Genomic DNA, 26,141 nt, shown 5'->3' with positions numbered 1-26,141 from the left:
GTTCACTGTCGTGTAAGCCACTATAAAAATAATTATAACAAGTAAATTTGTGTGGTGCAAAGTTTATGCAAATAACAAATAAAGGCCTACATAAACTTTTGACATCCTCTTATAGCAGGAAATCATGTTGTTTTGTTATTGTACGGAGCAACGTAGGATATAGATGCTTAAATTAAATATGATGAAAAACATTTCTTAATATCCATCCATCCATCCATCTTCTACCGCTTATCCGGGGCCGGGTCGCGGGGGCAGCAGTCTAAGCAGGGATGCCCAGACTTCCCACTCCCCAGACACTTCCTCTAGCTCTTCCGGGGGGACACCGAGGCGTTCCCAGGCCAGCCGGGAGACATAGTCCCTCCAGCGTGTCCTAGGTCTTCCCCGGGGTCTCCTCCCGGTGGGACGGGACCGGAACACCTTCCCAGGAAGGCGTTCCGGAGGCATCCGAAAAAGATGCCCAAGCCACCTCAGCTGACCCCTCTCGATGTGGAGGAGCAACGGCTCTACTCTGAGCTCCTCCCGGGTGACCGAGCTTCTCACCCTATCTCTAAGGGATCGCCCAGCCACCCTGCGGAGAAAACTCATTTCGGCCGCCTGTATCCGGGATCTTGTCCTTTCGGTCATGACCCAAAGCTCATGACCATAGGTGAGAGTAGGAACGTAGATTGACTGGTAAATCGAGAGCTTCGCCTTGCGGCTCAGCTCTTTCTTCACCACGACAGACCGATACATCGACTGCATTACTGCAGAAGCTGCACCGATCCGTCTGTCAATCTCCCGTTCCATCCTTCCCTCACTCGTGAACAAGACCCCTAGATACTTAAACTCCTCCACTTGAGGCAGGCACTCTCCACCAACCTGAAGTGGGCAAGCCACCCTTTTCCGACTGAGGACCATGGCCTCGGATTTGGAGGTACTGATTTTCATCCCCACCGCTTCACACTCGGCTGCAAACCGTCCCAGTGCATGCTGAAGGTCCTGGTTAGAAGGGGCCAACACGACAACATCATCTGCAAAGAGCAGAGACGAAATCGTGTGGTCCCCAAACCTGACACCCTCCGGCCCCTGGCTGCGCCTAGAAATTCTGTCCATAAAAATTACAAACAGAACCGGTGACAAAGGGCAGCCCTGCCGGAGTCCAACATGCACTGGGAACAAGTCTGACTTACTGCCGGCAATGCGGACCAAGCTCCTGCTTCGGTTGTATAGGGACCTGACAGCCCTTAGCAAAGGACCCAGGACCCCATATTCCCCAAGCACCCTCCACAGGATGCCGCGAGGGACACAGTCGAATGCCTTCTCCAAATCCACAAAACACATGTGGATTGGTTGGGCAAACTCCCATGAACCCTCCAACACCCCGTAGAGGGTATAGAGCTGGTCCAGTGTTCCACGGCCCGGACGAAAACCACACTGTTCCTCCTGAATCCGAGGTTCTACTATCGGCCGTATTCTCCTCTCCAGAACCCTGGCATAGACTTTCCCGGGGAAGCTGAGAAGTGTGATCCCCCTATAGTTGGAACACACCCTCCGGTCCCCCTTCTTAAAAAGAGGGACCACCACCCCGGTCTGCCATCCCAGAGGCACTGTCCCCGACCGCCACGCGATGTTGCACAGGCGTGTCAACCAAGACAGCCCCACAACATCCAGAGACTTGAGGTACTCAGGGCGGATCTCATCCACCCCCGGTGCCTTGCCACCGAGGAGTTTCTTGACCACCTCTGTGACTTCAGCCCGGGTGATGGACGAGTCCACCACTGAGCCCTCATCCTCTGCTTCCTCAATGGAAGACATGTCAGCGGGATTGAGGAGATCCTCGAAGTACTCCTTCCACCGCCCGACGACATCCTCAGTTGAGGTCAACAGCTGCCCACCTCTACTGTAAACAGCGTTGGTAGGGCACTGTTTCCCTCTCCTGAGGCGCCGGATGGTTTGCCAGAATCTCTTCGAGGCCAGCCGATAGTCCTTCTCCATGGCCTCACCGAACTCCTCCCAGGCCCGAGTTTTTGCCTCCACAACCACCCGGGCTGCAGCCCGCTTGGCCTGTCGGTACCCGTCAGCTGCCTCAGGAGTCCCACAAGCCAACCAGGCCTGATAGGACTCCTTCTTCAGCTTGACGGCATCCCTTACTTCCGGTGTCCACCACCGGGTTCGGGGATTGCCGCCTCGACAGGCACCGGAGACCTTACGGCCACAGCTCCGAGCGGCCGCTTCGACAATGGCGGTGGAGAACATGGTCCACTCGGACTCAATATCTCCAACCTCCCTCGGGATCCAGTCGAAGCTCTGCCGGAGGTGGGAGTTAAAGATCTCTCTGACAGGAGACTCGGCCAGACGTTCCCAGCAGACCCTTACAGTACGCTTGGGCCTGCCGAGTCTGTCCAGCTTCCTCCCCCACCATCGGATCCAACTCACCACCAGGTGGTGATCAGTTGACAGCTCCGCCCCTCTCTTCACCCGAGTGTCCAAGACATACGGCCGCAGGTCAGATGAGACGACAACAAAGTCGATCATCGACCTGCGGCCTAGGGTGTCCTGGTGCCACGTGCACTGATGGACACCCTTATGCTTGAACATGGTGTTCGTTATGGACAAACTGTGACTAGCACAGAAGTCCAATAACTGAACACCACTCGGGTTCAGATCAGGGGGGCCGTTCCTCCCAATCACGCCCCTCCAGGTGTCACTGTCGTTGCCCACGTGGGCGTTGAAGTCCCCCAGTAGAACAATAGAGTCCCCAGTCGGAGCACTTTCCAGCACCCCTCCCAGAGACTCCAAGAAGGTCGGGTACTCTGCACTGCGGTTCGGCCCGTAGGCACAAACAACAGTGAGAGACCTATCCCCGACCCGTAGGCGCAGGGAAACGACCCTCTCGTTCACCGGGGTAAACTCCAACACATGGCGGCAGAGCTGGGGAGCTATGAGCAAACCCACACCAGCCCGCCGCCTCTCACCATGGGCAACTCCAGAGTGGTGAAGAGTCCATCCTCTCTCAAGGAGTGTGGTTCCAGAGCCCAAGCCGTGCGTAGAGGTGATCCCGACTACCTCTAATCGGAACCTCTCAACCTCACGCACTAACTCAGGCTCCTTCCCCGCCAGCGAGGTGACATTCCACGTCCCTAGAGCCAGTTTCTGTGTCCAGAGATCGGGTTGTCTAGGCCCCTGCCTTCGACTGCCGCCCGATCCTCTTTGCACCGGCCCTTTATGGTCCCTCCTGTGGGTGGTGAGCCCACGGGAGGGCGGCCCCACGTCACCCGTTCGGGCTGAGCCCGGCCGGGCCCCATGGGGGAAGGCCCGGCCACCAGGCGCTCGCATTCGAGCCCCAACCCCGGGCCTGGCTCCGGGGTGGGGCCCCGGCTGCGCCATACCGGGCGACGTCACGGTACTCAAAATTTTATTCTTCATTAAGGGGTTTTGAACCGCTCTTAGTAATATGTCATACATAATTTGAAAGATATTTCTAATCTATAAATTGCAACAAACTTGTAATTAACATTTAAATTAAACATTTTGAGTTATTCTTAGACATTTGAAATAGTAGTTTTAGCCATTAATTATCAGGAATATGTTGTATTTCAAATTCTAAATTCTATAGAGGTATAGAGGGTTAACGGAAATTATAAGATTTAAAATGTTGTCCTCCTGGCCTGCAGGCAATTTCTGATGACAGTAAGGCAGGCCCAAGTCAGTCAAGTGAGGATCTGCAGGAGGGCAGCCACAGTAGAAAAAGACAGCATGAGGAAGGCGAGACAGTAGAATTACAGACAGAAGAAGCAGGGACAGAACAACAAGGTGGGACCCGAGGCAACACAGAGGATGTTGACATGATAATGACATATACAAATCCAAATCAACCTGACCCTTAAAAGAACTGAAAAACTTACACCTGACTCCCATTACAAGTAATGCAGCATTTGGGAAATATCCTGAACTGAACGAGGAAGACTTGAAAGTCCAATTAGCCATGTTTAAAAACAAGTACAAGGTCAGCACAACTGCAGATGCTGTGCATGTTTTGAGAGAAATGCTCCCTGAAGTCAGATCTACCTGATCTATTTGATCAGGTAGAGACATTAGTAAGATTGTTGATGGTGGTGGCCATATCATCTGCTGAGGCAGAGCGCAGTTTTAGTGGGTTACTCAGGTTGAAAACTTTGCGTTCAACCATGACTCAAAAAAATACTCAATGGCATTGCTGTGTGCCATATTTACCAAGAGAGGCTTGACAGACTGGACAGACAAGAAATTGCCCAGCAGTATGTTCAGGGTAATGAAAGGAGGAGAGATGTTTTTGGGTCCTTCATTGAGTACATTTGTTTGGCTACACTAAACGGAATTTCTCATGCTCCGTATACTTACTTATTTTTATTTATGTAAATATATTGTTGTTATTTTATTTTATTATTATAATTTTGCTTTTTTGTTCATAATGATATACTTTGTATGCTGAGATAAGCAAATGTTTAAATAAAACATACTTTGCTAAAGACATGAAGTTTTGGTGGGTGATTGGCATACTAGTCAAATAAAAGTCTGATCATGCATTGCTAGTGGTGATCAGGTAAGCCTTTGTTTGCCTTTGTTTCAAATAAGAATCCCCCAATGGCTTTTTAGTACAAATCATTAGCCCAAAATACGCAAAGTAACTACTTAAGCACAGGTTAAAGCCCAAATTACACAAAATAACGAATTGAGTTTAAATCATTTGCTGAGAGCTTGGTCCCCCCCAGTTAAAAAATCCTATCTGTGCCCCTGGGCAACAGTGAATAACACCTTATATCAAGGTGTACATAATTATTAGGCAGCTTTATGACCTCAGGTAAAATGGGCCAAAAAAGAGATTTAACTGACACTAAAAAGGCATAAATTGTAAAATGCCTTTCAGACGGATGCAACACTCTTGAAATACCTAAACTATTGAGGCATACACTCAAACGCTTTGTTGCGAATAATCAACTGGGGTGCAAAAAATGTATGGAGAAGAAAGGATGCAAATTAACTGCAAAAGACCTGAGAAGAATTAAACATAAAGCTACCAGGAACCCATTATCCTCCAGTGCCACCATATTCCAGAACTGCTACCTACCTGGAGTGTCCAGAAGTACAAGGTGTCAAGTGCTCAGAGACATGGCCAAGGTCAAGAAAGCTGAAAGAAGACCACCACTGAATAAGATTCATATGTTGAAGCATATAGACTGGGCAAAGAAGTACCTGAAGACAGATTTTGGGGCCAGAAAGGTGGAGGAGGGGTACTGGTATTGGCTACTATCATTAAGGATGAGGTAGTTAGACCCAAAATAGCTCCAACTCAATTCCTATACCTACTGCCAGTTTCTGGAAGATACTTTCAAGCAGTGGTACAGGAAGAAGTCCTCAGCATTCAATAAGGCCATGTTCTTTATGCAGGACAATGCTCCATCAAATGCATCCAAGTACTCCACTGCTTGTGCCTCAAAGATGCCCGAATAATGACCTGGCCCCCTTCCTTACCTGATTTAAATCCTATTGAGAACTTGTGGATCCTTCTCAAATGTGAGATTTATAGTCAGGGAAGACAATACACCTTTTGTGAGTCTGTGGTTGCTGCTTCATTGAAAGTTGACCGTGAACAAATCAAGAAACTGACAGACTACATGGATAGAAGGCTCATGGCAGTTATTGAAAAGAAGGGTGGCTATATCGGTCACTGAATATTTTGAAAGGCCAGAAATGTTATTTCATTTTCATTTTGTGTTACTTATTTATTGCACTAAAAAAAAAAATCATTTGTTAAACATTCAGGTTTGAAGTTCAATTATATTTTGGATTGACTGAGAGCATTGTGTTTGTTCAACAATAAAAAAAATCTTGAGGGATACCAATCCAATTTGTAGGATGTGGAAGGATGGGGTGAAATCTCTTCAGATTACCTTAAGAAACTGACCACTAATGCAAAAGGTCTGCAAGGCTGTAATTGCAAATCGAGGATTCTTTCACGAAAGAAAAATGTGAAGGACACAATTATTATTTCAATTTAAATAATTTTTAACCTTGTCAATAAATATATTTCCAATTCATATTGCTATATTTCCTATTCAAACTAATTTCATGTAAAACAAGGAAATCTCTAAGAGACCCAAATAAAAAGTCTACACACCCCTGTTAAAATGCCAGGTTCTTGTGATGTAAAAGAATCAGACCAAGATAAATCATGTCAGATCTTTTTCCACCTTTAATGTGACCTATAACCTGAATGATTAAATTGAAAAACAAAATAAACATTTTAAGAAAAAAATAATAATAATACCTGGTTGCATAAACTAATACTTTGTTGAAGCACCTTTTGATTTTATTACAGTGTTCAGTCTTTTTGAGTAGGAATCTATTAGCATGGCACATCTTGACATGGCAATATTTCATGATGGCTCTATAACTAACAAAAGTAATAGCAACAACCAAATAAAGTAACAACACGTGCGGGTCAGGGAAACAATACTAGCTGTGCAGGCACTCCGAACAGCAAATTCGAACCAGTCAGAAAGAATAGTGCGGAGTAGGGCTTGCTGTTAGGGAGAGGAAGAGGATCGATTAATTGGGTTAGGGGGTTAGGGTTAGGGGTTAGGGAAAGAATAGTGCGGAGTAGGGCTTGCTGTTAGGGAGAGGAAGAGGATCAATTAATTGTTTGTGAACATTTCAGGTTCAAGAGAGATGTCACAAACCAATGTAGGTTTAATATTACAAACCCGTAATGGCTAGAACAACAAGCGGCATCACAACAAATCTACAAACTTATTTCAACACATGAGACAGCGCCATAGGGACTTCTGCCATTGGGGGGAGGGGGTGTATTGTGATCGTAGCAACGTCTCTGCTGATAATCATCATAAACATTAATGACTTGATCAAATGATTACTCAGTACAATAAGATGTTTTTCAAAATTGCTGTTGGATAAGCAGATAATAGGGGGTTCTAAAATATTAGTTAGTCAAGATGTATTTTTGAAATCAGATAGCTTCACACTAACAGAAAAATAAACATATCTGACTACTATATTTTCCATTGGGTTTAATTATTGTAGAAGCGCACACATCTAAAATCTCAAAGTAGACCAAAAATGCTGGCCAGATAGTACCCAGGCAGGCGCATATCACTCTAAATAAACGATACCCCCAGATAAAGGATCATGCTTCTTCTGGTTGAGTGCAAATTAACAATGAGAATGAAGTGAATGTTGATGACATAGTTGATCAATGCTGATCATATGGAGTCGGACAAAATCTGTTTTACCTCTAAACTTAGTATTGCAATCTTATGCATGAAATTCCCTTTTTATCAGGAGAGAAACAAAATATGAAACATATAATCTGTCTGAATAGGTCTATAACGGTGGGGGGGGAATGCCACCCCTGGTTAGTCGCATAACGCAACTCTCCTGCTTCCTGCCTTTTGCCAGCCTTTCTTTTTTTACTTTTCATTTTCTTTTTATCTTCTTTAAATCTTTTACATTTGTTTCATTTTTGTTCTATATTTGTTTTAATAATATTTTTACAATTACAGCATAGTTCTTTTGTATTTTTGAGTGATTTTATGATGGAGGAGCTAAGACAAACGTTGGAGGAACGAATCAACCACTTAGAAGATTTATTCACCAGAGCGCTCCTCGGGTCGGACTGTGGGTCCAGTTCGGTAGGTGAATCAACAAATGCTAATGCTAACATAACACAGCAGGCTAACCTAAGGCTAGAGAGCTCTAAAGAATTCCCTATACTTGATAGAACGCAGTCAAAACTGGTGAACAGATCAGAGCAATTTCAGAGCAAACGGCTGAATGAGATGATAACACAGCTTGAAATACGTGAGAGTGAACAATTCATTGACTCTGTAGCAGTTACTCTAGGGGGTGAGTTACCAAATGCTAATGGACAGACACAGATTGGTATACAAGGGATTACTTCAAATCTAGACCACTGTGTCCCGGACCTGGCTGACAGTGTGCAAATGCCACTGGATTAACCGCAGAGGCTTTCAAACCAGCCTTCCCCAATGACACATCTTACTGGCACAGCACCCGGGCTAGATCAAAGGCAACAACTCCAGCGGGGACTTGGTCTGACGTCTTACGGCGCAGAGGTAAATCCAGCAAGAAATCAAATAAGAGAGCACCAACCCTCAATCCACCACCTGAACTCACTGCAAAACAGGTACAATCCACTGACCCTGACAAAATGTGTGTAAATTAACCTAAGGAAGCTAACCCCAACACTACCATTAGGGCTAACCAAAATCCAAGAAATAGCCCTAAAACCACTGATAGGATGAGGGAAAGAAGAAACATCTGATTAGCCAGATACTACCTTGATTGGGGATGACGTAACCAAGCATGTCAGAATGGCAAAGACTGAAAACCTAACCATGGCTGACACATCGGTGCATGCAGATTATTATCCACACTGGGTCTTTTGACATTCTACAAAGGAAAACTGGCTCTGAGATCCTATAAAAGATTTCTTTATGTTACTGGAGAAAATAAACAACTTTCAACAACGTTTTCATCTCATGACCCATTCCATCCTTGGGGAAAGGAATTTAATCTTTTAGCAGACTCCTTGGGCTGAATATGTGGGTGAAATCAGCATGATTCAACCACAGGAAAGGTTAATTGACAATTTCAATATTTTCTGGAACTGTAAAGATCGCTTTAGACCTGATGGGGTTCATCCAAACGTCATGGGATGCCAGCTGCTTGGTGCCAACATACAGTGGGGAGAACAGGTATTTGATACACTGCCAATTTTGCAGGTTTTCCTGCTTACAAAGCATGTAGAGGTCTGTAATTTTTATCGTAGGTACACTTCAGCTGTGAGAGACAGAATAAAAAAATCCAGAAGATCACATTGTATGATTTTTAAATAATTAATTTGCATTTTATTGCATGACATAAGTATTTGATCACCTGCCCACCAGTAAGAATTCTGTCTCTCACAGACCTGTTAGTTTTTCTTTAAGAAGCCCTCCTGTTCTCCACTCATTACCTGTATTAACTGCACCTGTTTGAATACGTTACCTGTATAAAAGACACCTGTCCACACACTCAATCAAACAGACTCCAACCTCTCCACAATGGCCAAGACCAGAGAGCTGTGTAAGGACATCAGGGATAAAACTGTAGGCCTGCACAAGGCTGGGATGGGCTACAGGACAATAGGCAAGCACCTTGGTGAGAAGGCAACAACTGTTGGTGCAATTATTAGAAAATGGAAGAAGTTCAAGATGACGCTCAATATCCCTCGGTCTGGGGCTCCATGCAAGATCTCACCTCGTGGGGCATCAATGATCATGAGGAAGGTGAGGGATCAGCCCAGAACTACACAGCAGGACCTGGACAATAACCTGAAGAGAGCTGGGACCACAGTCTCAAAGAAAACCATTAGTAACACACTACGCCGTCATGGATTAAAATTCTGCAGCGCACGCAAGGTCCCCCTGCTCAAGCCAGCGCATGTCTAGGCCCGTCTGAAGTTTGCCAATGACCATCTGGATGATCCAGAGGAGGAATGGGAGAAGGTCATGTGATCTGATGGGATAAAAATAGAGCTTTGTGCTCTAAACTCCACTTGCCGTGTTTGGAAGAAGAAGAAGGATGAGTACAACCCCAAGAACACCATCCCAACCGTGAAGCATGGAGGTGGAAACATCATTCTTTGGGCATGCTTTTCTGCAAAGGGGACAGGACGACTGCACTGTATTGAGGGGAGGATGGATTGGGCCATGTATCGCGAGATATTGGCCAACAACTAAGGAGTGGCTCTGTAAGAAGCATCTCAAGGTCCTTGAGTGGCCTAGCCAGTCTCCAGACCTGAACCCATTAGAAAATCTTTGGAGGAAGCTGAAAGTCCATATTGCCTAGAGACAGCCCCGAAACCTGAAGGATCTGGAGAAGGTCTTTATGGAGGAGTGGGCCAAAAACCCTGCTGCAGTGTGTGCAAACCTGGTCAAGAACTACAGGAAATGTATGATCTCAGTAATTGCAAACAAAGGGTTCTGTACCAAGTTCTGCTTTTCTGATGTATCAAATACTTATGTCATGCGATAAAATGCAAATGAATACAATGTGATTTTATGGATTTTTGTTTTAGATTCCGTCACTCACAGTTGAAGATTACCTATGATAAAAATTACAGACTTCTACATGCTTTGTAAGTGGGAAAACCTGCAAAATCGGCAGTGTTTCAAATACTTCTTCTCCTCACTGTAAATGGACTCCCGAAAAAACTGTAAAACAGCTGCAGCTCATTCAGAATGCTACTGCTTGAATGTTAACCAGGACCAAGAGAACCGATCACATCACTCTAGTTCTTTTTATGTTTTTGTACTTTCATATATTTTTTTTTGTAAAGCACATTGAATTGCTTCGATGTATGAATTGTGCTATATAAATAAGCTTGCTTGCTATATGAAATTTTGCTGATTATTTTATAGAACCCTGAAGATGATCCAGCTTCCTATGTAATTCATCAAAGGTATCAAAGTAATGAATTATTAGTGAATCAAAATAAAAGTGTTATCCTTGACTGTTTCATAACTCTTTGATTTAGCTTTATGGTTAGCTTTATGCAAATATTTTTACCTGTATTGGCCTTGTAATCAAATATCTTTATGGATTTATCTCTCAATTTAAATATGGCAATTACACAAATGAAAATACTATAGCCTATGTTCTTTGAAATAGTAAAAAAAAAAGTATTCTTATGTTTCATAAAACCTCCAATAAAAAACAATGAAATTCTTCATATAATGTATCTAAAAGCCCTGGCGTTTCTAGTGTTAATAACTGATTAGGCATGTGATAGTACAAGTCTCGTAAAAGGCGCTTTCTCTCACCCAGCTCTCTTCTTCGGCTAATGTGGAGTAATTAACAGTAATTAATTGACTTTAGTCCATAAATAAATTACTTAAATGTTAATTTAATAAATACATTAAATGTTCTTTTCAAACACCATTTTATTAGAAACTTTAGGGAAAAAAACAATGGTTATTTACCTCTGAAAATAGTCATGAAACAATGATGGGTTGAATGTGTAGACTCTGGGTGGTTACAGCTGGCCAGGCAGGACTCTGGGTGGTGACAGCTGGCCAGGCAGGACTCTGGGTGGTGACAGCAGGCCGGTCCGTACTCTGGGAGAATGGACCAGTGTTTGGGTCCCTACCCACTTCCATTCTTTGGGTTGATAATTCTATAAAGGCTGTCTAGGGTTGGAAGGGATTTCACACAAACCAAATCAATGTCTCATTGTAAAAATCTAGCTTGTCTACTCTACGTACATATGCTGGCAAAAGATTCCACTATCAGTGAGTCCCATAAACTGAGCCAATGAGTTATCTACAAACTCAAAGGCATTGCATTTACAAACCATCCTTGTTGTCCTTGCCCGGTGGTCTCCCTTCTCCACTGGGATATCCTCTCTCCTCTGGGATATCCTCTATTCACTGGGATATCCTCTCTCCACTGGGATATCCCCTCTCCACTGAGATATCCCGTCTCCACTGGGATATCCTCTCTACACTGGGATATCCCCTCTCCACTGGGATATCCTCTCTCCACAGGGATATCCTCTCTCCACTGCCATTCAGGTGCAGAGTCATTGGTTTATGATGCAGTTGTCTCCCACAACAGGCAGATCTCAGATTGTGTGGTGTGAGTTTGTTGTAGATATCATCACTACCCTAACTCTGTGGGGACCAAAGACAATTACAGGGTATGATTGCTGGGTGATTTTCCAACATTTAGCTCAATCCCCATAAGAGATGAGTCTGGCTCTGATTCCGACTCCAATGGGGAAAACCAGTTGAAACTCTTTGTTAGTTGAAAGTGTGATCTAAGTTTATCAGGTCAACAGCATTTCTTCCCAGTGACCATGAGAACGTTGTCCGGCAGCAAGGATTTAAGCAGAGCTTCGAACTTCGCTTTATTTAATAGAAGGTGATAGTTCTCATGATAGTTCTTAGTTTAATCTAAAATTACAACAATTGTTTGGTTAGGTGAGCTAATACCAATATTGGACTGATGTTGTGTTGACTAATCTGATGTTGTGTTGTCTCTCAGGTATAAATTGCGGATGGCTTAAGCTTAGTTGACTAATCTGATGTTGTGTTGTCTCTCAGATATAAGTGGTGGATGGCTTAAGCTTAGTTGACTAATCTGATGTTGTGTTGTCTTTCAGATATAAATTGTGGATGGCTTAAGCTTAGTTGACTAATCTTATGTTGTGTTGTCTTTCAGGTACAAGCTGTGGGTGGACACCTGCTCAGAGATCTTTGGAGGTCTTGAGATCTGTGCAGTCAAAGCCATCTGTGGCAAGGATGGGAAGGACTACATCACTGAGGTAGGCTTTAATCTGTATAGATTTGAGGCTAGTTGATCTGTTTATCACTAAGATAGTTACCAACATCCATCTAAAAACGTAATCTGTTCTCTCTCTCCTCACTCTAACCTTGCCCACTATTCTCTTGCAGCCTCTTGAGTTTTGGAAGGCTCATTATAGAATATAATGTGTGTAGTGCACTATATGGCAAAGAAGTACGTGGACACCGTTACTAATTAATGAATTCAGGTGTTTCAGCTACACCCATTGCTCAGAGGTGCATCAAAAAGTAATTAAAGATATTAAGTTTAAAGTGAAAATGCTTGCTAGCCGGTTCCTACACAGCAATACAAGAATAGTATTTTCTCAAAAGTATAATAATGTACAGATTTTGCTGTTTCGGAACGAAATTGGTACTTTTTTTCACCCAAGTTGTAATAATAGGAGGACCCAGTCACAGGTTTTGCGTTTTCAAAGTTGGAACTTTATTCAGTGAACACTGAAATAAATACGTAGATACGATACAAATTAAAGAACTGATAATCTCAGGCAAAAGACAATAACGTATAGCACTCACTGTACATAAAACAATAATCCGCAAATACAATACAAATTGCTGGAACTTAAATGCAAACAGTGATCAGGGTAAATAAAACCAGGTTGGGATAATGATGAAGACATGAAACGATAATGTGTCTGGAAATGAGTTCATGGATGAATGGAAACCGGGATCGCACGGCATAATAACACTTGCCATCACCGTACCGTGACACAAGTGGCATTCAACTTCACAAAGTATAGTAAAGACATTACATAATGTAAAAAACAGCACCATCCCTGTTTGAAAAGGGCATTTTTGATAAAATCCAGTCTGGCCCCATTTCCAGCAACAATCACTCCAATACTTTATCTTTGTCTCACTCCTCTAAGCAGATCTTCTCCAAGTCATTAAGGTTTTGAGGCTGATGTTTGGCAACTCAATCCTTCAGCGCCCTCCAAAGATTTTCTATGGGATTACAGTGAATTTGTCCTGTCCCCTTAGCAGAAAAACACCCCCAAAGCATAATGTTTCTACCTCCATCTTTGACGATGGGGATGGTGTTCTTGGGGTCATAGGCAGCATTCCTCCTCCAAACACAGCAAGTTGAGTTGATGCCAAAGAGCTTGATTTTGATCTCATCTGACCACAACACTTTCACCCAGTTCTCCTCTGAATCATTCAGATGTTCATTGGCAAACTTTACACGTGCCTGTACATGTGCTTTCTTGAGCAGGGGGACCTTGCGGGTGCTGCAGGATTTCAGTCCATTACGGACTGAAGTGTGTTACCAATTGTTTTATTGGTGACTATGGTCCCAGATGCATTGAGATCATTGACAAGATCCTCCCGTGTAGTTCTGGGCTGATTCCTCACCATTCTATACCGATTACTGTAATTCCTTGTACCTGGGGGTAGATCAGAAACCAAAGTTGTTTTAAATGTGCGTTATAAATAAAGTTGACATTGACATTGACCTTGTAATGTGCAGGGCCGTCCGGTCAGCTAAGGAGCATCCACTAAACCACACTTTGACGCAGTTTTTCAGAATGCTCTCGATTGTGCAGTGGATAAACAGTTTTCACATTTCAGTGGTTGAAATCTCCCCTGCAACAATAAATGCATGCTCTGGATGTGCAGTATGCTGTTTGCTAATAGCAGCCTGCAGTTTTTTCATTGCTAGTTTAGCATTATCATTTGGAGGTATATTGTCTGCAGTGACAACAATGGATGTGAACTCAAGAGACAAGTAAAAAGGCCTACACCTAATCATCAGGTACTCCAGATTGGTTGAATAGTGACTCCTGGTTATGTTAGTGTCTGTAAAACAAGCTTTGTTTACATAAAAGCACATGCCACCTCCTCTGGTCTTACCGGAGTCCTCTGCCATTCAGTCAGCCCTGAAGACGTCATGCCCCTCTAGCCTAATTGCACTGTCAGGTATGTTGTTGTTCAGCCACATTTCTGTGAAAATCATGACACTGCAGTCCGTATCCATGGCTTGAGTGGCAAACAAACTCCAGTCTGTGTGTTGAAACCAAGCGTGCCGCACAAGCCCTGAAAAGTGAAGCCAAAACGTCTCGATCGCCCCCTGGTGAGTGGTCCCAGTATAGGTCATAAACCCCGCCCTCCCCATGTTATTCAATGGGACGCGAGACCAACTAAACAATTAAATTACCCTTCAAATATATTTTTTCCGAAGCTGGTTTCTGTCATTTACTGTAGTTTGTATCACGCTAATGTAAATTCAAGAGTTTGTTTTTAAAATAAGTTTGTTTTTAGTTAGTTATTTAATGCTCTAAAAACGGTGGTGTGACGTCGTGATTCACAGCTGTGATTGACAGCTATCTGAGCCGAGGAGCCACTGAATCTTCGGAGGACTGAGGAGATTGGAACTTTACATTTAATCTCTAAATTTCTATAATTGATATAATTTCACACGGACATAATGGGTTGTTCTGCAGTACATTGTGCTAACCGATCTGGCATTTCCAATCTATCTTTGAATTTTTTTCGGTATGTTAAATTTATAAGCTATTTAATTAGTAAATAAATGTAATGGGCTAGCTAACGTTAGCTAAAAGACAACAAGCCTCGTTAATAGCCATGTTAATAGCTAGCAGGTGATCGTTAGCTAGAAGTTACCAATTATTTTTGTATTAGGCCTATTCTAAATTAAGGTTAAACATGATGTAAGTTAGGCTATAACATATCGTCTAGGTTTAACAAGCTAAGGTTGTACTGTACTTGGACTTGCGATTGATTACGGTATGCGCATTCTGCGAGGGAGAGTGAGGGCGGGGCACAGGGGTGGGGCCGTTGATTTCGCGGCTTTACGGCTTTACTTCCTTCTCGCTACTGCGCATAACTACTGTGCAGAACTGGTCCCAAGATCGCTATCTGCGCAGACGCAAGTCCAAGATGTATCAGGACACTGGTGGCTTCATTTTTCACCAATGGAAAAAAGCGAAAGGGCGTCGTCCATTATTTATACAGTCTATGGTTGAAACTGGTGCTGTAGAAAGGAGTCTGACCCCTCTGGCTACACTTTGACTGTCCTCACTGATGGTTTCACATGTTTAATGAGGGGTAAATAGTAAATAGGGAGTAGGAACAGTGAAAGATGATCAGACTTAAGGAGTCCCATTTTGAGTTTCACGGTAATACAGTCATTTTATTCATGACCGAGGTGGAGGAAGGCTTTATCTTCCTAAACTTGCTCTTGTTAGCAATACCTTGTTTTACTTTTCTCAGCCTGGAATGAGTCACAATCTCAATAGGTAGAACTATGCTAACAGCCTGCAGCCTGACCTGCACCCTATCTCATGGTGAGGCTATAGGACTGACCTGCACCCTATCTCATGGTGAGGCTATAGGACTGACCTGCACCCTATCTCATGGTGAGGCTACAGGACTGACTTTATCTTCATGATTTTTTGCATACTGACACTAAGTGCAAAGTGAAACTGAAAACACCTGATCAGTTAGAAACTCCATTAGAAGCACCTTTGAGCCAAATGTCCCAATGCTTACGCTTATAATGGGGGGATGGAATTCTGACAGTGCTTTTATTCTTAATTGTTAAAACACTTCTGAAACTGACTCAATAAAAGGTGACTTATATGGTTCATATTCTTCTTTTCATCATATTTTCATATGAGTAAAAATAGCAAAAATAGCAATTTTGACCTGGGAGAGAATTTTGACTCTCCCAATACCTATGGAAGGTGCCAGAGAGAACAAACTATCAGAGTGTCATTACTCTGGTTAACTGGACCGCTGTTGATTACACATCTAGTATTAAGAGTTGGTGTATAGGTGTAAAACATATCCACACATGAATGTGTGCAACATTTTATATTTAATTAAGGCTTTGTTGCCTGGTTGTTGGTTGGTTGTGGTTGTATTTTAGTTTTATTTTATTACAGCAAATTTTTATTTGACCCTGTCCTATATCTTTGGGTTGCTAGGTCGTGGGTTCCTCCATGCAACTGATTGGAGAGCACCAGGCTGAGGACAAACAGCTAATCTCTGATCTGGTGCTGACTAGGATGAATCAGGCTAAACCACGAATGGCTGAACGCTCTCCTGTCCGGAGAACGGTAAGGATGCTACCACCACCCTGTGATAACCGACCCCTCTGACTGTTTAGACACACGGTCTTAGGGCATATTAAGACCTCTGGCAGCTTTCATGTACAAAAATCAAAACAAAGCACTCTTAGAGCAAAACAGGTAACTGAACAAAACATTTATCTAGTACAGCTGTACATTATTATGTCCTAGGTTTGGCCCTCTTTTGGGCTGACAGTCGCCTGTCTTCTGTCCTTCTCAGAGTTGTTGTCCTCTTTACCTTTGTTGTTTGCCATTGATCAGTTGCACCTGTGCAGCTTTTACAGGGTGTCAGTGGTCCTATTCCCCCGTTATGGGAATGGGATCCTCCAGTGTGCCCAGTTGCCGACTGCTTACGCTATTTGTTCCATGTATCTACTGATGTCTGTACATATCTACATATCTTCCTGTCTGTTTCAGAAGGAAGGCAAGGCTGAGCAGACCAAGATATCCGGCCAGCGCCGCCAATCTCAAGGTTTTTCATATCTCAGACTGTTGATAAACTACTCAATGTTCAGCATGATAATATGTTAAAAAATAAATCTCCCTGATGAAATGGCTGTCAGTCTATCCTAGTGAAAGGCTTAATAACATGGTGGTCGCTTCTACAAACAGATACACTCTATATATTTAACTGTCAATCAGTATTCATGGTATTCTGGGTGTACATCTTGTGGTGTTCAGAGCTCTTATAAAGACATTTTTCTTTTTAAAGTGGAACTGGTCATTTTCAATTTAAACTAATATTCAGATATGAGAGACAATCATAATCTCTCCTGATAGTTAAGTATATTAATAATTACAGTTGTGCTCATAAATTTGCATACCCTGGGGAGCAGAAAAGAACTGTCAGAAGACCTACATAATAAGGTAATAGAACTATAAAGATGGAAAATCATATAAAAAGATATCCAAACCCTTTCAAATCCCAGTCAGTACTGTTCAATCACTTATTAAGAATTGGAAAATTCGGGGGGTTGTCTTGATACCAAGCCAAGGTCAGGTTGACCAAGAAAGATTTCTGCCAAAATTGCCAGCAGAATTGTTCGGGATACAAAGAAGAACCCACAGGTAACCTCAGGAGTAATATAGGCTGCTCTGGAAAAAGACGGTGTGGTTGTTTCAAGGAGCACAATACAACGATACTTGAACAAAAATGATCTGCATGGCCGAGTTGCCAGAAAGAAGCCTTTACTGCGCCAATGCCACAGAAAAGCCCTGTTACAATATGCCTGACAACACCTTGACATGCCTCACAGCTTCTGGCACACTATAATTTGGAGTGACAAGACCGAAATAGAGCTTCATGGTCACAACCATAAGTGCTATGTTTGGAGAGGGGTCAACAAGGCCTATAGTGAACAGAGTGCCATCCCCACTGTGAAGCATGGTGGTGGCTCACTGATGTTTTGTGGGGGGTGAGATCTAAAGGCACAGGGAATCTAGTGAAAATTGATGGCAAGATGAATGCAGCTTGTTATCAGAAAAAACTGGCAGACAATTTGCATTCTTCTGTACGAAAGCTGCGCATGGGTTGTCTTGGACTGTCCAGCACAACATTGACCCTAAGCGCAAGGCCAAGTTGACCCTCCAGAAGTTACAGCAGAAAAATTTGAAGTTTCTGGAGTGGCCATCATAATCTCTTGGCCTTAATATAATTGAGCCACTCTGGGGTAATCTCAAACGTGGGGTTCATGCAAGATGACCAAAGACTTTGCATGATCTGGAGGCATTTTGCCAAGACAAATGGGCAGCTATAACACCTGCAAGAACTAATAGACAACTATTACAAAAGACTGTACGCTGTCATTGATGGGGGGCAATACACAGTATTAAGAACTAAGGGTATGCAGACTTTTGAACCAAGGTCATTTCATTTTTTTATTTGTTGCCATGTTTTGTTTTATGATTGTGTCATTCTGATATAATCTAGAGTTGAATATGAATCCCATAAGAAATGTGCCTTCTCACTCATATTTTCTTTAAAAATGGTACAAACCCAATTCCGAAGTTGGGACACTGTACAAATTGTGAGTAAAAAAGGAATGGAATAATTTACAAATCTCATAAACTTATATTTAATTCACAATAGCATATAGATAACATATCAAATGTTGAAAGTGAGACATTCTGTAATGTCATCCCAAATATTGGCCCATTTTGGATTTCATGAGAGCTACACATTCCAAAAAAGTTGGGACAGGTAGCATTAAGTGGCCGGAAAAGTTAAATGTACAGATAAGGAACAGCTGGAAGACCAATTTGCACCTTATTATATCAATTGGCCACATGATTGGGTATAAAAAGAGCCTCTCAGAGTGGCAGTGTCTCTCAGAAGTCAAGATGGGCAGAGGATCACCAATTCCCCCAATGCTGCAGCAAAAAATAGTGGAGCAATTTCAGAAAGGAGTTTCTCAGAGAAAAATTAAAAAGAGTTTGAAGTTATCATCATCTACAGTGCATAATATCATCCAAAGATTCAGAGAATCTGGAACAATCTCTGTGCGTAAGGGTCAAGGCCGGAAAACCATACTGGATGCCCATGATCTTCGGGCCCTCAGACGGCACTGCATCACATAGAGGAATGATACTATAATGGAAATCACATCATGGGCTCAGGAATACTTCCAGAAAACCCTGTGAACACCGTATCTAAACAGGATCCAGAAGCGCAGGCGTTTTCTCTGGGCCAAGGATCATTTAAAATGGATTGTGGCAAAGTGGAAAAGTGTTCTGTGGTTAGACAAATCAAAATATGAAGTTAATTTTGGAAAACTGGGACGCCATGTCATCTGGACTAAAGAGGACAAGGACAACCCAAGTTGTTATCAGCGCTCAGTTCAGAAGCCTGCATCTCTGATGGTATGGGGTTGCATGAGTGCGTGTGGCAATGCTGACAGTTATATCCAAGTTCTAGAACAACATATGCTCCCATCCAGACGTCGTCTCTTTCAGGGAAGACCTTGCATTTTCCAACATGACAATGCCAGACCACATACTGCATCAATTACAATGTCATGGCTGCATAGAAGAAGGATCCGGGTACTGAAATGGCCAGCCTGCAGTCCAGATCTTTCACCCATAGAAAACATCATAAAGAGGAAGGTGCGACAAAGAAGACCTAAGACAGTTGAGCAACTAGAAGCCTGTATTAGACAAGAATAGGACAACATTCCTATTCATAAACTTGAGCAACTTGTGTCCTCAGACCCCAGACGTTTGCAGTCTGTTATAAAAAGAAGAGGGGATGCCACACAGTGGTAAACATGGCCTTGTCCCAACTTTTTTGAGAGGTGTTGATGCCATGAAATTTAAAATCTTTAAAATCTAAAACTTATTTTTCCCTTAAAGTGATACATTTTCTCAGTTTAAACATTTGATATGTCATCAATGTTGTATTCTGAATAAAATATTGAAATTTGAAACTTCCACATCATTGCATTCTGTTTTTATTCACAATTGTAGTGTCCCAACTTTTTTGGAATCGGGTTTGTACATTAAGCTCCAGAACAAATTTAGAGACCACTGCACCTTTTTCTTTCCTTTCCAAAAAAGTTGAAAAGAAGGTTTTGAGTGAGGAACAGAAGGGTTAAAATTAAGAGACCACTGCAAATTGAACGCTTCTGTTCCTCACTCAAAACCTTGCTTTTCAATTTTTTTGGAAAGGAAAGAAAAAGTTGCAGTGGTCTCTTAATTTTTTCCAGAGCTGTATATTACCAATTCCCCAAGGGTATGCAAGCTTTTGAGTACAACTGTATATTATGAGGTGCATTTCATTCAGTTCAGTTTCCCATATTTTAAAGAACCTGGTGATCAGGTTAATTTCCTGTTTGCATTTTTACATGAGAGTGTTGTGGTTCCTACTTCCAGGAGGTGCAGGACAGGCCCAGGTGATTCAACCACAGAGTGTGGAGCTGTCAACAGAGCAGACCCCTACACTAAAGACCACACCGCCTGCAGTTCCACGGCCAGCCACCATTCCCATACAAAAGCAAGCATCTACTCCAGTGGCAAAACCATACTCGGCTCCAGTCACCAGGCCTGTCCCTGCTCAAGTGAAAAAGCAAGCCACTGTACCTCCACCAAAGCCACCCCCTCCTACAGTGGTAAAGACTGCCCCAGAAATAGTCTCTAAGCCAACTCCAGCCCCAGAAATAGTCTCTAAGCCAACTTCAGCCCCAGAAATAGTCTCTAAGCCAACTCCAGCCCCAGAAATAGTCTCTAAGCCAACTCCAGCCCCAGCAATCCTCTCTGCATCTCCCCCAAGCACCACCTCTCCCCCAGCCTCAGTTCAGGTGCAGAAGCTGCCTCCAGCCCCTGACTCACCCCCTTACCCTGTCTCATCCCCTGAATCTGACTCACCCCCTGCCTCACCTGCGGCTCCAGCTCCCACCACACAGCAGCCCCAGCCTCAGGTGTCTCCATCAGCAGCCCCAGCCCCAGGAAAACCTGCTGAGATGCCGCCTAAACCACTGCCTCCCAAGCCCCTGCCACCCAAACCTGTGCCTCCTGTTCGTCGCAACTCCAAGCCACTGATCCAGCCAAAACCCCAAACCCCTCCTCCACCCCTTGCCCCAAAGCCCAATCCTGATGCAATTTCCCCATCCAGAGTACCAGGCCAGTCCCCATCCCCAAAGAGGTCCCCTGGGAGAGTACATTCCCCTTTCCTGCCCCAGTCTCCAGCTAAAGTTCAGCCACAGGTAGTCCTTTCCCCAGACTTCCACCCAGACCCCACCCCTATCCTAATGCCCATGTCTGCTGCTGGCACCATCCCAGCCCCTGTGAATGCTCCGGAGTCGAGCACTGTCCCAGAACCAGCCTCAGCCCCTGCTCCAGATTCCCCCTCTCTGCAAGCTGAAACCCACCCTCCAGTTGAAGAACAACCAGCACCTAAGGGCCATCCTCTTTTGAAGTAAGAGCCTTAGCTAGATTTAACAAAAAATATTATAAAACGTATTGATTGTCCAATTTTACAATATTTAAAATACACAAAATATGTATTCAGTAATTGACAATGTACAGGCCATATATTACATGAGGTTTTTGCGGCTTAATTTGATGCTGAGCTATGCCAAACACATTGTTCGGCATTAAAATATCTACGTGGAATTGAGGGTGGCAATAACCAATGGGTTACACCTTTGCTCAGCTTAGTCATTTATCTTTATAATACAGTACTCTAGTCATATTTCTTTATAGTACAGAACTCTAGTCATATTTCTTTATAGTACAGTACTCTAGTCATATTTCTTTATAGTACAGTACTCTAGTCATTTATCCAGAGCACCCTAAAGGGTAGACATTGTTGATAGTTTAACTCTGCGTGTCTCTCTCCATGCAGTAAGTCCCAGTCCTTGACCAATGCCTTCAGCGCCTTGGGAGATGCATCGTTCTTCCGCTCCAGCTCAACCAGCTCCTCAGCAGGTGGAGAAGATGAGGCCAAAGCCGAGACCATCCGGAACATTCGCAAGTCCTTCGCCAGCCTCTTCTCTGATTAGTTCCATGTCACATGCTCTGGCATATGCAGGTGACTTTATGGACATAAATGTGACCCAATTTAAGATTTACTGTGTAACTGTATACCTCCCAAGTCCTGCCTCCTTCCTCTGCCTGTTTGTGTCTCTGAAGACCCAAATGGCTCCCTAGCAGTTGCCTGGGAGCATAGAGTGTTGTTAGCCTGTAGCTAGCTACCTGTGTAGCACTCAACTTGTGTTTTGCTAGCCTGTTGCTAGCTATCTGTGTAGCATTCAGCCCTTTGTCACGGGAGGTGCAAAAGTTAACTTACATTCTAATGTTTGAAGGTGTTATGGCTCATAAAGGATTGTGTGGAGTAGCAGCTGAGATTTTTCATACTAGAGGGAATATTTGTGAGCAGAAGGGATGTTTGTGTTGAGGTGAAGCTGAAATGTTGTGGAGCAGAAGGGATCTTTGTGTTGAGGTGAAGCTGAAATGTTGTGGAGCAGAAGGGATGTTTGTATTGAGGTGAAGCTGAAATGATGTGGAGCAGAAGGGATGTTTGTGTAGAATTGATGTTACCCATTGTCCCTTGATGTTGTAGTCTTACTGTAACAATGTGTTTTATGACTGATTAGTGTCTGAGTGGTGAGCCTTGAACTTGCAGCCTATGTACTTCCTGTGCAGTAAGAAATATCTGCCGAGGTGTGGTTAGCACGTATTTCATCGTTAATAGTTTAATAACCACTTGAATGCTGTTGACTGCTCTCATTCATAAATCTTAATATACAGATCTCTCCTTTAATTAGGAACATACTGTATATCAACCTAAAACATGTAAAGTTATATTGATATAACTTAAATCTACATTAAGTTTGTCTCAGCTTAATGACTTTGTCATGGTTAGGTATCAGTAATAGAAGCAAGAAGCAAGACTTTACTTTCATACAGTCACACCCATGTTAGATCTGTGCTGTTACAGTGTGTAAACTATGGATCAAAACAGGTTAGATCCATGCTGTTAAAGTGTGTTAGCTATGGATCAAAACAGGTCAGATCCGTGCTGTTACAGTGTGTAAGCTATGGATCCAAACAGGTCAGATCCGTGCTGTTACAGTGTGTAAACTATGGATCAAAACAGGTCAGATCCGTGCTGTTACAGTGTGTTAGCTATGGATCAAAACAGCAGAGTAGTGGAGCATGGTGCTTCCAAACCCTTATTTACCCACTATGCTCTTTACCTTCTGCATCTAAACTACGTCATTTCGCTGAGTCCAACTTTAAAGCCACCAAATGTTGTTTTGTTGTTTAATATCCACTTAAAGCCTTGTAATGATCTATTGTTAAATCCATTTAAAGCCTTGTAATGTTATTGTGTAATATCCATTTAAAGTAACATAATGTTATATTGTTATATCCATTTAAAGCAATGTCATGTTATATTATATCCATTCAAATTCATGAAAAGTTGTGTTGTAATATTAATTTAAATCCATGGAATATGTATAACATGTTGTATTGTATTGATACTGTGAGTCTCAGGAGTTTATTTCTAAATAATGAATCATTCATAATGTTTAAATTGGCTCCTGGTGGGTTTTATTTGTCTTTATGTAGTATTTCCTTGCATGATCAGTCAGACCCAATGACTCATGTTATCATGCCATGTTACCATGCCATGTTACCATGTAATGTACATAAATGTCGATAAATAAAAATGTGGTGAATCCTTCCACTAATCTATCTGTATTATGGCATCATGGATCCATTTGTACATTTGACTGACCACTCCATTTGTACATTTGACTGACCACTCTGTTGTGGCGACTGCTTCACTCATCTTAAATCCTTAGTCGCCTTTTTTGAGGTAGTTTGTGACTCGTAGGGGAAATAAGCACTCGCGGATATCCTTATGTATCATTCAAATAATGCAAGCTTTAATTACGTCAAAAGATAAAAACTTAAACGTGTACTAAATATGGATGATCGTACATTTTCTCTGTCCACCTCTCTTACTCTAACAAAAGAACTCCCCAAGCTGTCATCCAGCTGCTGATTATACCTGTTAAGGTGACCTAATTAGGAGGAGGAGCGGAGGTTGCCGTAATCCAGGAATTGATTAGTTATTTCTCTAGATACAAAGTCCAAAATTTTTATTTAACAATTTAGAAATGAAATAGACAAATAATACAAATAATCTTGTTTGTTTTTACAATTAAATGAATAAACACCAATATACTTATTATGGCTCCAACATTTGTACATTTGACTGACCAATCCATTTGTGCATTTGACTAACCAATACATTTGTACATTTGACAGCCATTTACAATAATCAATCAATCACATTTATTTATAAAGACCTTTTTACATCAGTAGTTGTCACAGTGCTTTTACAAAACACCCAGCCTGAAACCCCAAGGCTCAAGCAACAACAGGGTTGATGCACAGGGGCAAGGAAAAACTCCCTAAAAAAGGGCGAAAACTTGGAAGAAACCTAGAGAGGAACCAGACTTGGAGGGGTGACCAGTCCTCTTCTAGCTGTGACGGGTCACCATTTTAAGAGTACAAGTTGTGGTAATTAAAGTCTATGAAATAAAATCCTGGTCAGAAGCGCTTCAGCGCTGACCTGGTTAAACGACGCAGGCAGTTTGATACTATAAAAAATAAATTACGTGGAATGGGCTTCAAGTACTCCCTCGTGTATCCATGCACTTTGAAGGTCGATGTGGACGGTAAATCAAAAGTCTTTCATAGTGCCGAGGATGCGGAGAAATACTTCGATGGCATTTGAATATCTGATTGATCACCTGATTGTCTCTGAGTTATCAAGGAGTATGCGACTCCTGTTCTGATTTTCCCCTCGATAAGAATGTGGGCGTGTATGTTTATGATCATACACTTGTTTTGTTTGCAGCACACAGTTCTTGCTGCTGTAAATGAGTGACGTAAACTCGATTTGTTTGTTGTTTGACTATTCATCACAATTAAATATGGATTAGTTCATTACTGCATCAATATATTTGTGAAAGTAGTCTGGATCTATACCATCACAAAATTGAAATCTTACAGTGTCTTTGTTTTGTGTCATGCATGTCTCTAAATGTACAGTGGGATCCCCACTATTTCCACCACTTAACCCTATTGTTGTTGACAGCAAGTTTCTATAATAATGATGGCTTTTAATTCCTATAAAGGTCTTAAAATATTTCATTTAAATATTAGAAGCCTTATGCCTAAAATAGATCTTCTAAGAGCCTGGGCAAGTCACAAACCTGATATTATTACAGTCTCTGAAACATGGCTACATTGTGGCATATCTAATAATGATGTTGAAATGGATGGTTAGCTGTTATACAGGGTTGATAGAGGGTCAAGAGGTGGTGGAGTGGTCACTTATGTGTGTTCCAATTTGTGTTCTCAGCATTTTACCCCTAAAATTGGCCCAATTGATTTTGAATGTGTTTTTGTTAATATAATATTACATGTAAATAAATGTAATAATGCATTACAAAATACATGCTCCACTAGTTTAATTATAGGTAAAGGTGTGCCCCAAGGCTCTGTACTGGGGCCACTTCTCTTTTCTGTTTATATTAATGATATGCCCAGTATTTGTTTATCCTGTAATGTTCATCTTTATGCTGATGATACAGTTTAACGTATAACCAGAAGGACCAGGTACAAAATGCATTGCAATCGGATTTTGTTATTGTACAGAAGTGGCTCAGAGAGCACAACCTTGTTCTTATGTTGTTTAAACTGAGACCATCTAAAGTTACCACGAATGAATTACAAATCTGTATGATTGATGGAAGATTTCTTGTAAATGTAAATGCATTTAAGTACCTGGGTCTGTGGTTAGATACTGAGCTATCATTCAATGCTCATATTGAAGCCACAGTCAAGAAAGTAAAACAATGTTTGTGTCAGTTGTACCGTTCAATTGATTGCTTTACATTTGATACAAGAAAGCGTATTGCACAGCAACTTCTATTACCGCTAATTAATTATGCAGATATTGTTTATCACACATCAAGTGTTACTTCTCTCAAAGCTTTAGATCTTTTATTTAATTCCATATGTAGATTTGTGTTAAGGTATCCATTTATGACACATCACTGTACGCTCTATGAAAAATTGGACTGGCTCCAACCTAAAGAAAGAAGAAGGTATCACTGGTATATGTTTATTT

General features: G+C 42.4%; 1 protein-coding gene across 2 annotated transcripts in view; it reads left to right on the top strand.

Annotated features, from left to right (window-relative positions):
* LOC105013033 (synapsin-2) overlaps positions 1–23,695 on the top strand; it is a 164,929-nt gene extending 141,234 nt beyond the window's left edge. The window contains exons 9-13 of one of the 2 annotated variants that reach the window (XM_020056412.3): positions 12,262–12,364; positions 16,352–16,483; positions 16,916–16,967; positions 20,363–21,404; positions 21,834–23,695. In XM_020056412.3, the coding sequence (XP_019911971.2) occupies positions 12,262–12,364; positions 16,352–16,483; positions 16,916–16,967; positions 20,363–21,404; positions 21,834–21,990 (1,486 nt within the window). In that variant the 3' untranslated portion in view covers positions 21,991–23,695. Of the gene's footprint in view, positions 1–12,261; positions 12,365–16,351; positions 16,484–16,912; positions 16,968–20,362; positions 21,405–21,833 lie in introns of both variants that reach the window. The other variant, XM_010874275.4, reaches the window with a different exon arrangement.
* The last annotated feature ends 2,446 nt before the right edge of the window (positions 23,696–26,141 follow it).

The sequence above is a fragment of the Esox lucius genome, chromosome 2 (genome assembly GCF_011004845.1).
Source record: "Esox lucius isolate fEsoLuc1 chromosome 2, fEsoLuc1.pri, whole genome shotgun sequence".
NCBI classification, from domain to species: Eukaryota; Metazoa; Chordata; class Actinopteri; order Esociformes; family Esocidae; genus Esox; species Esox lucius.
Note: the sequence above shows the minus strand (reverse complement) of the source record. Positions and strands in the feature narration are given on the sequence as shown.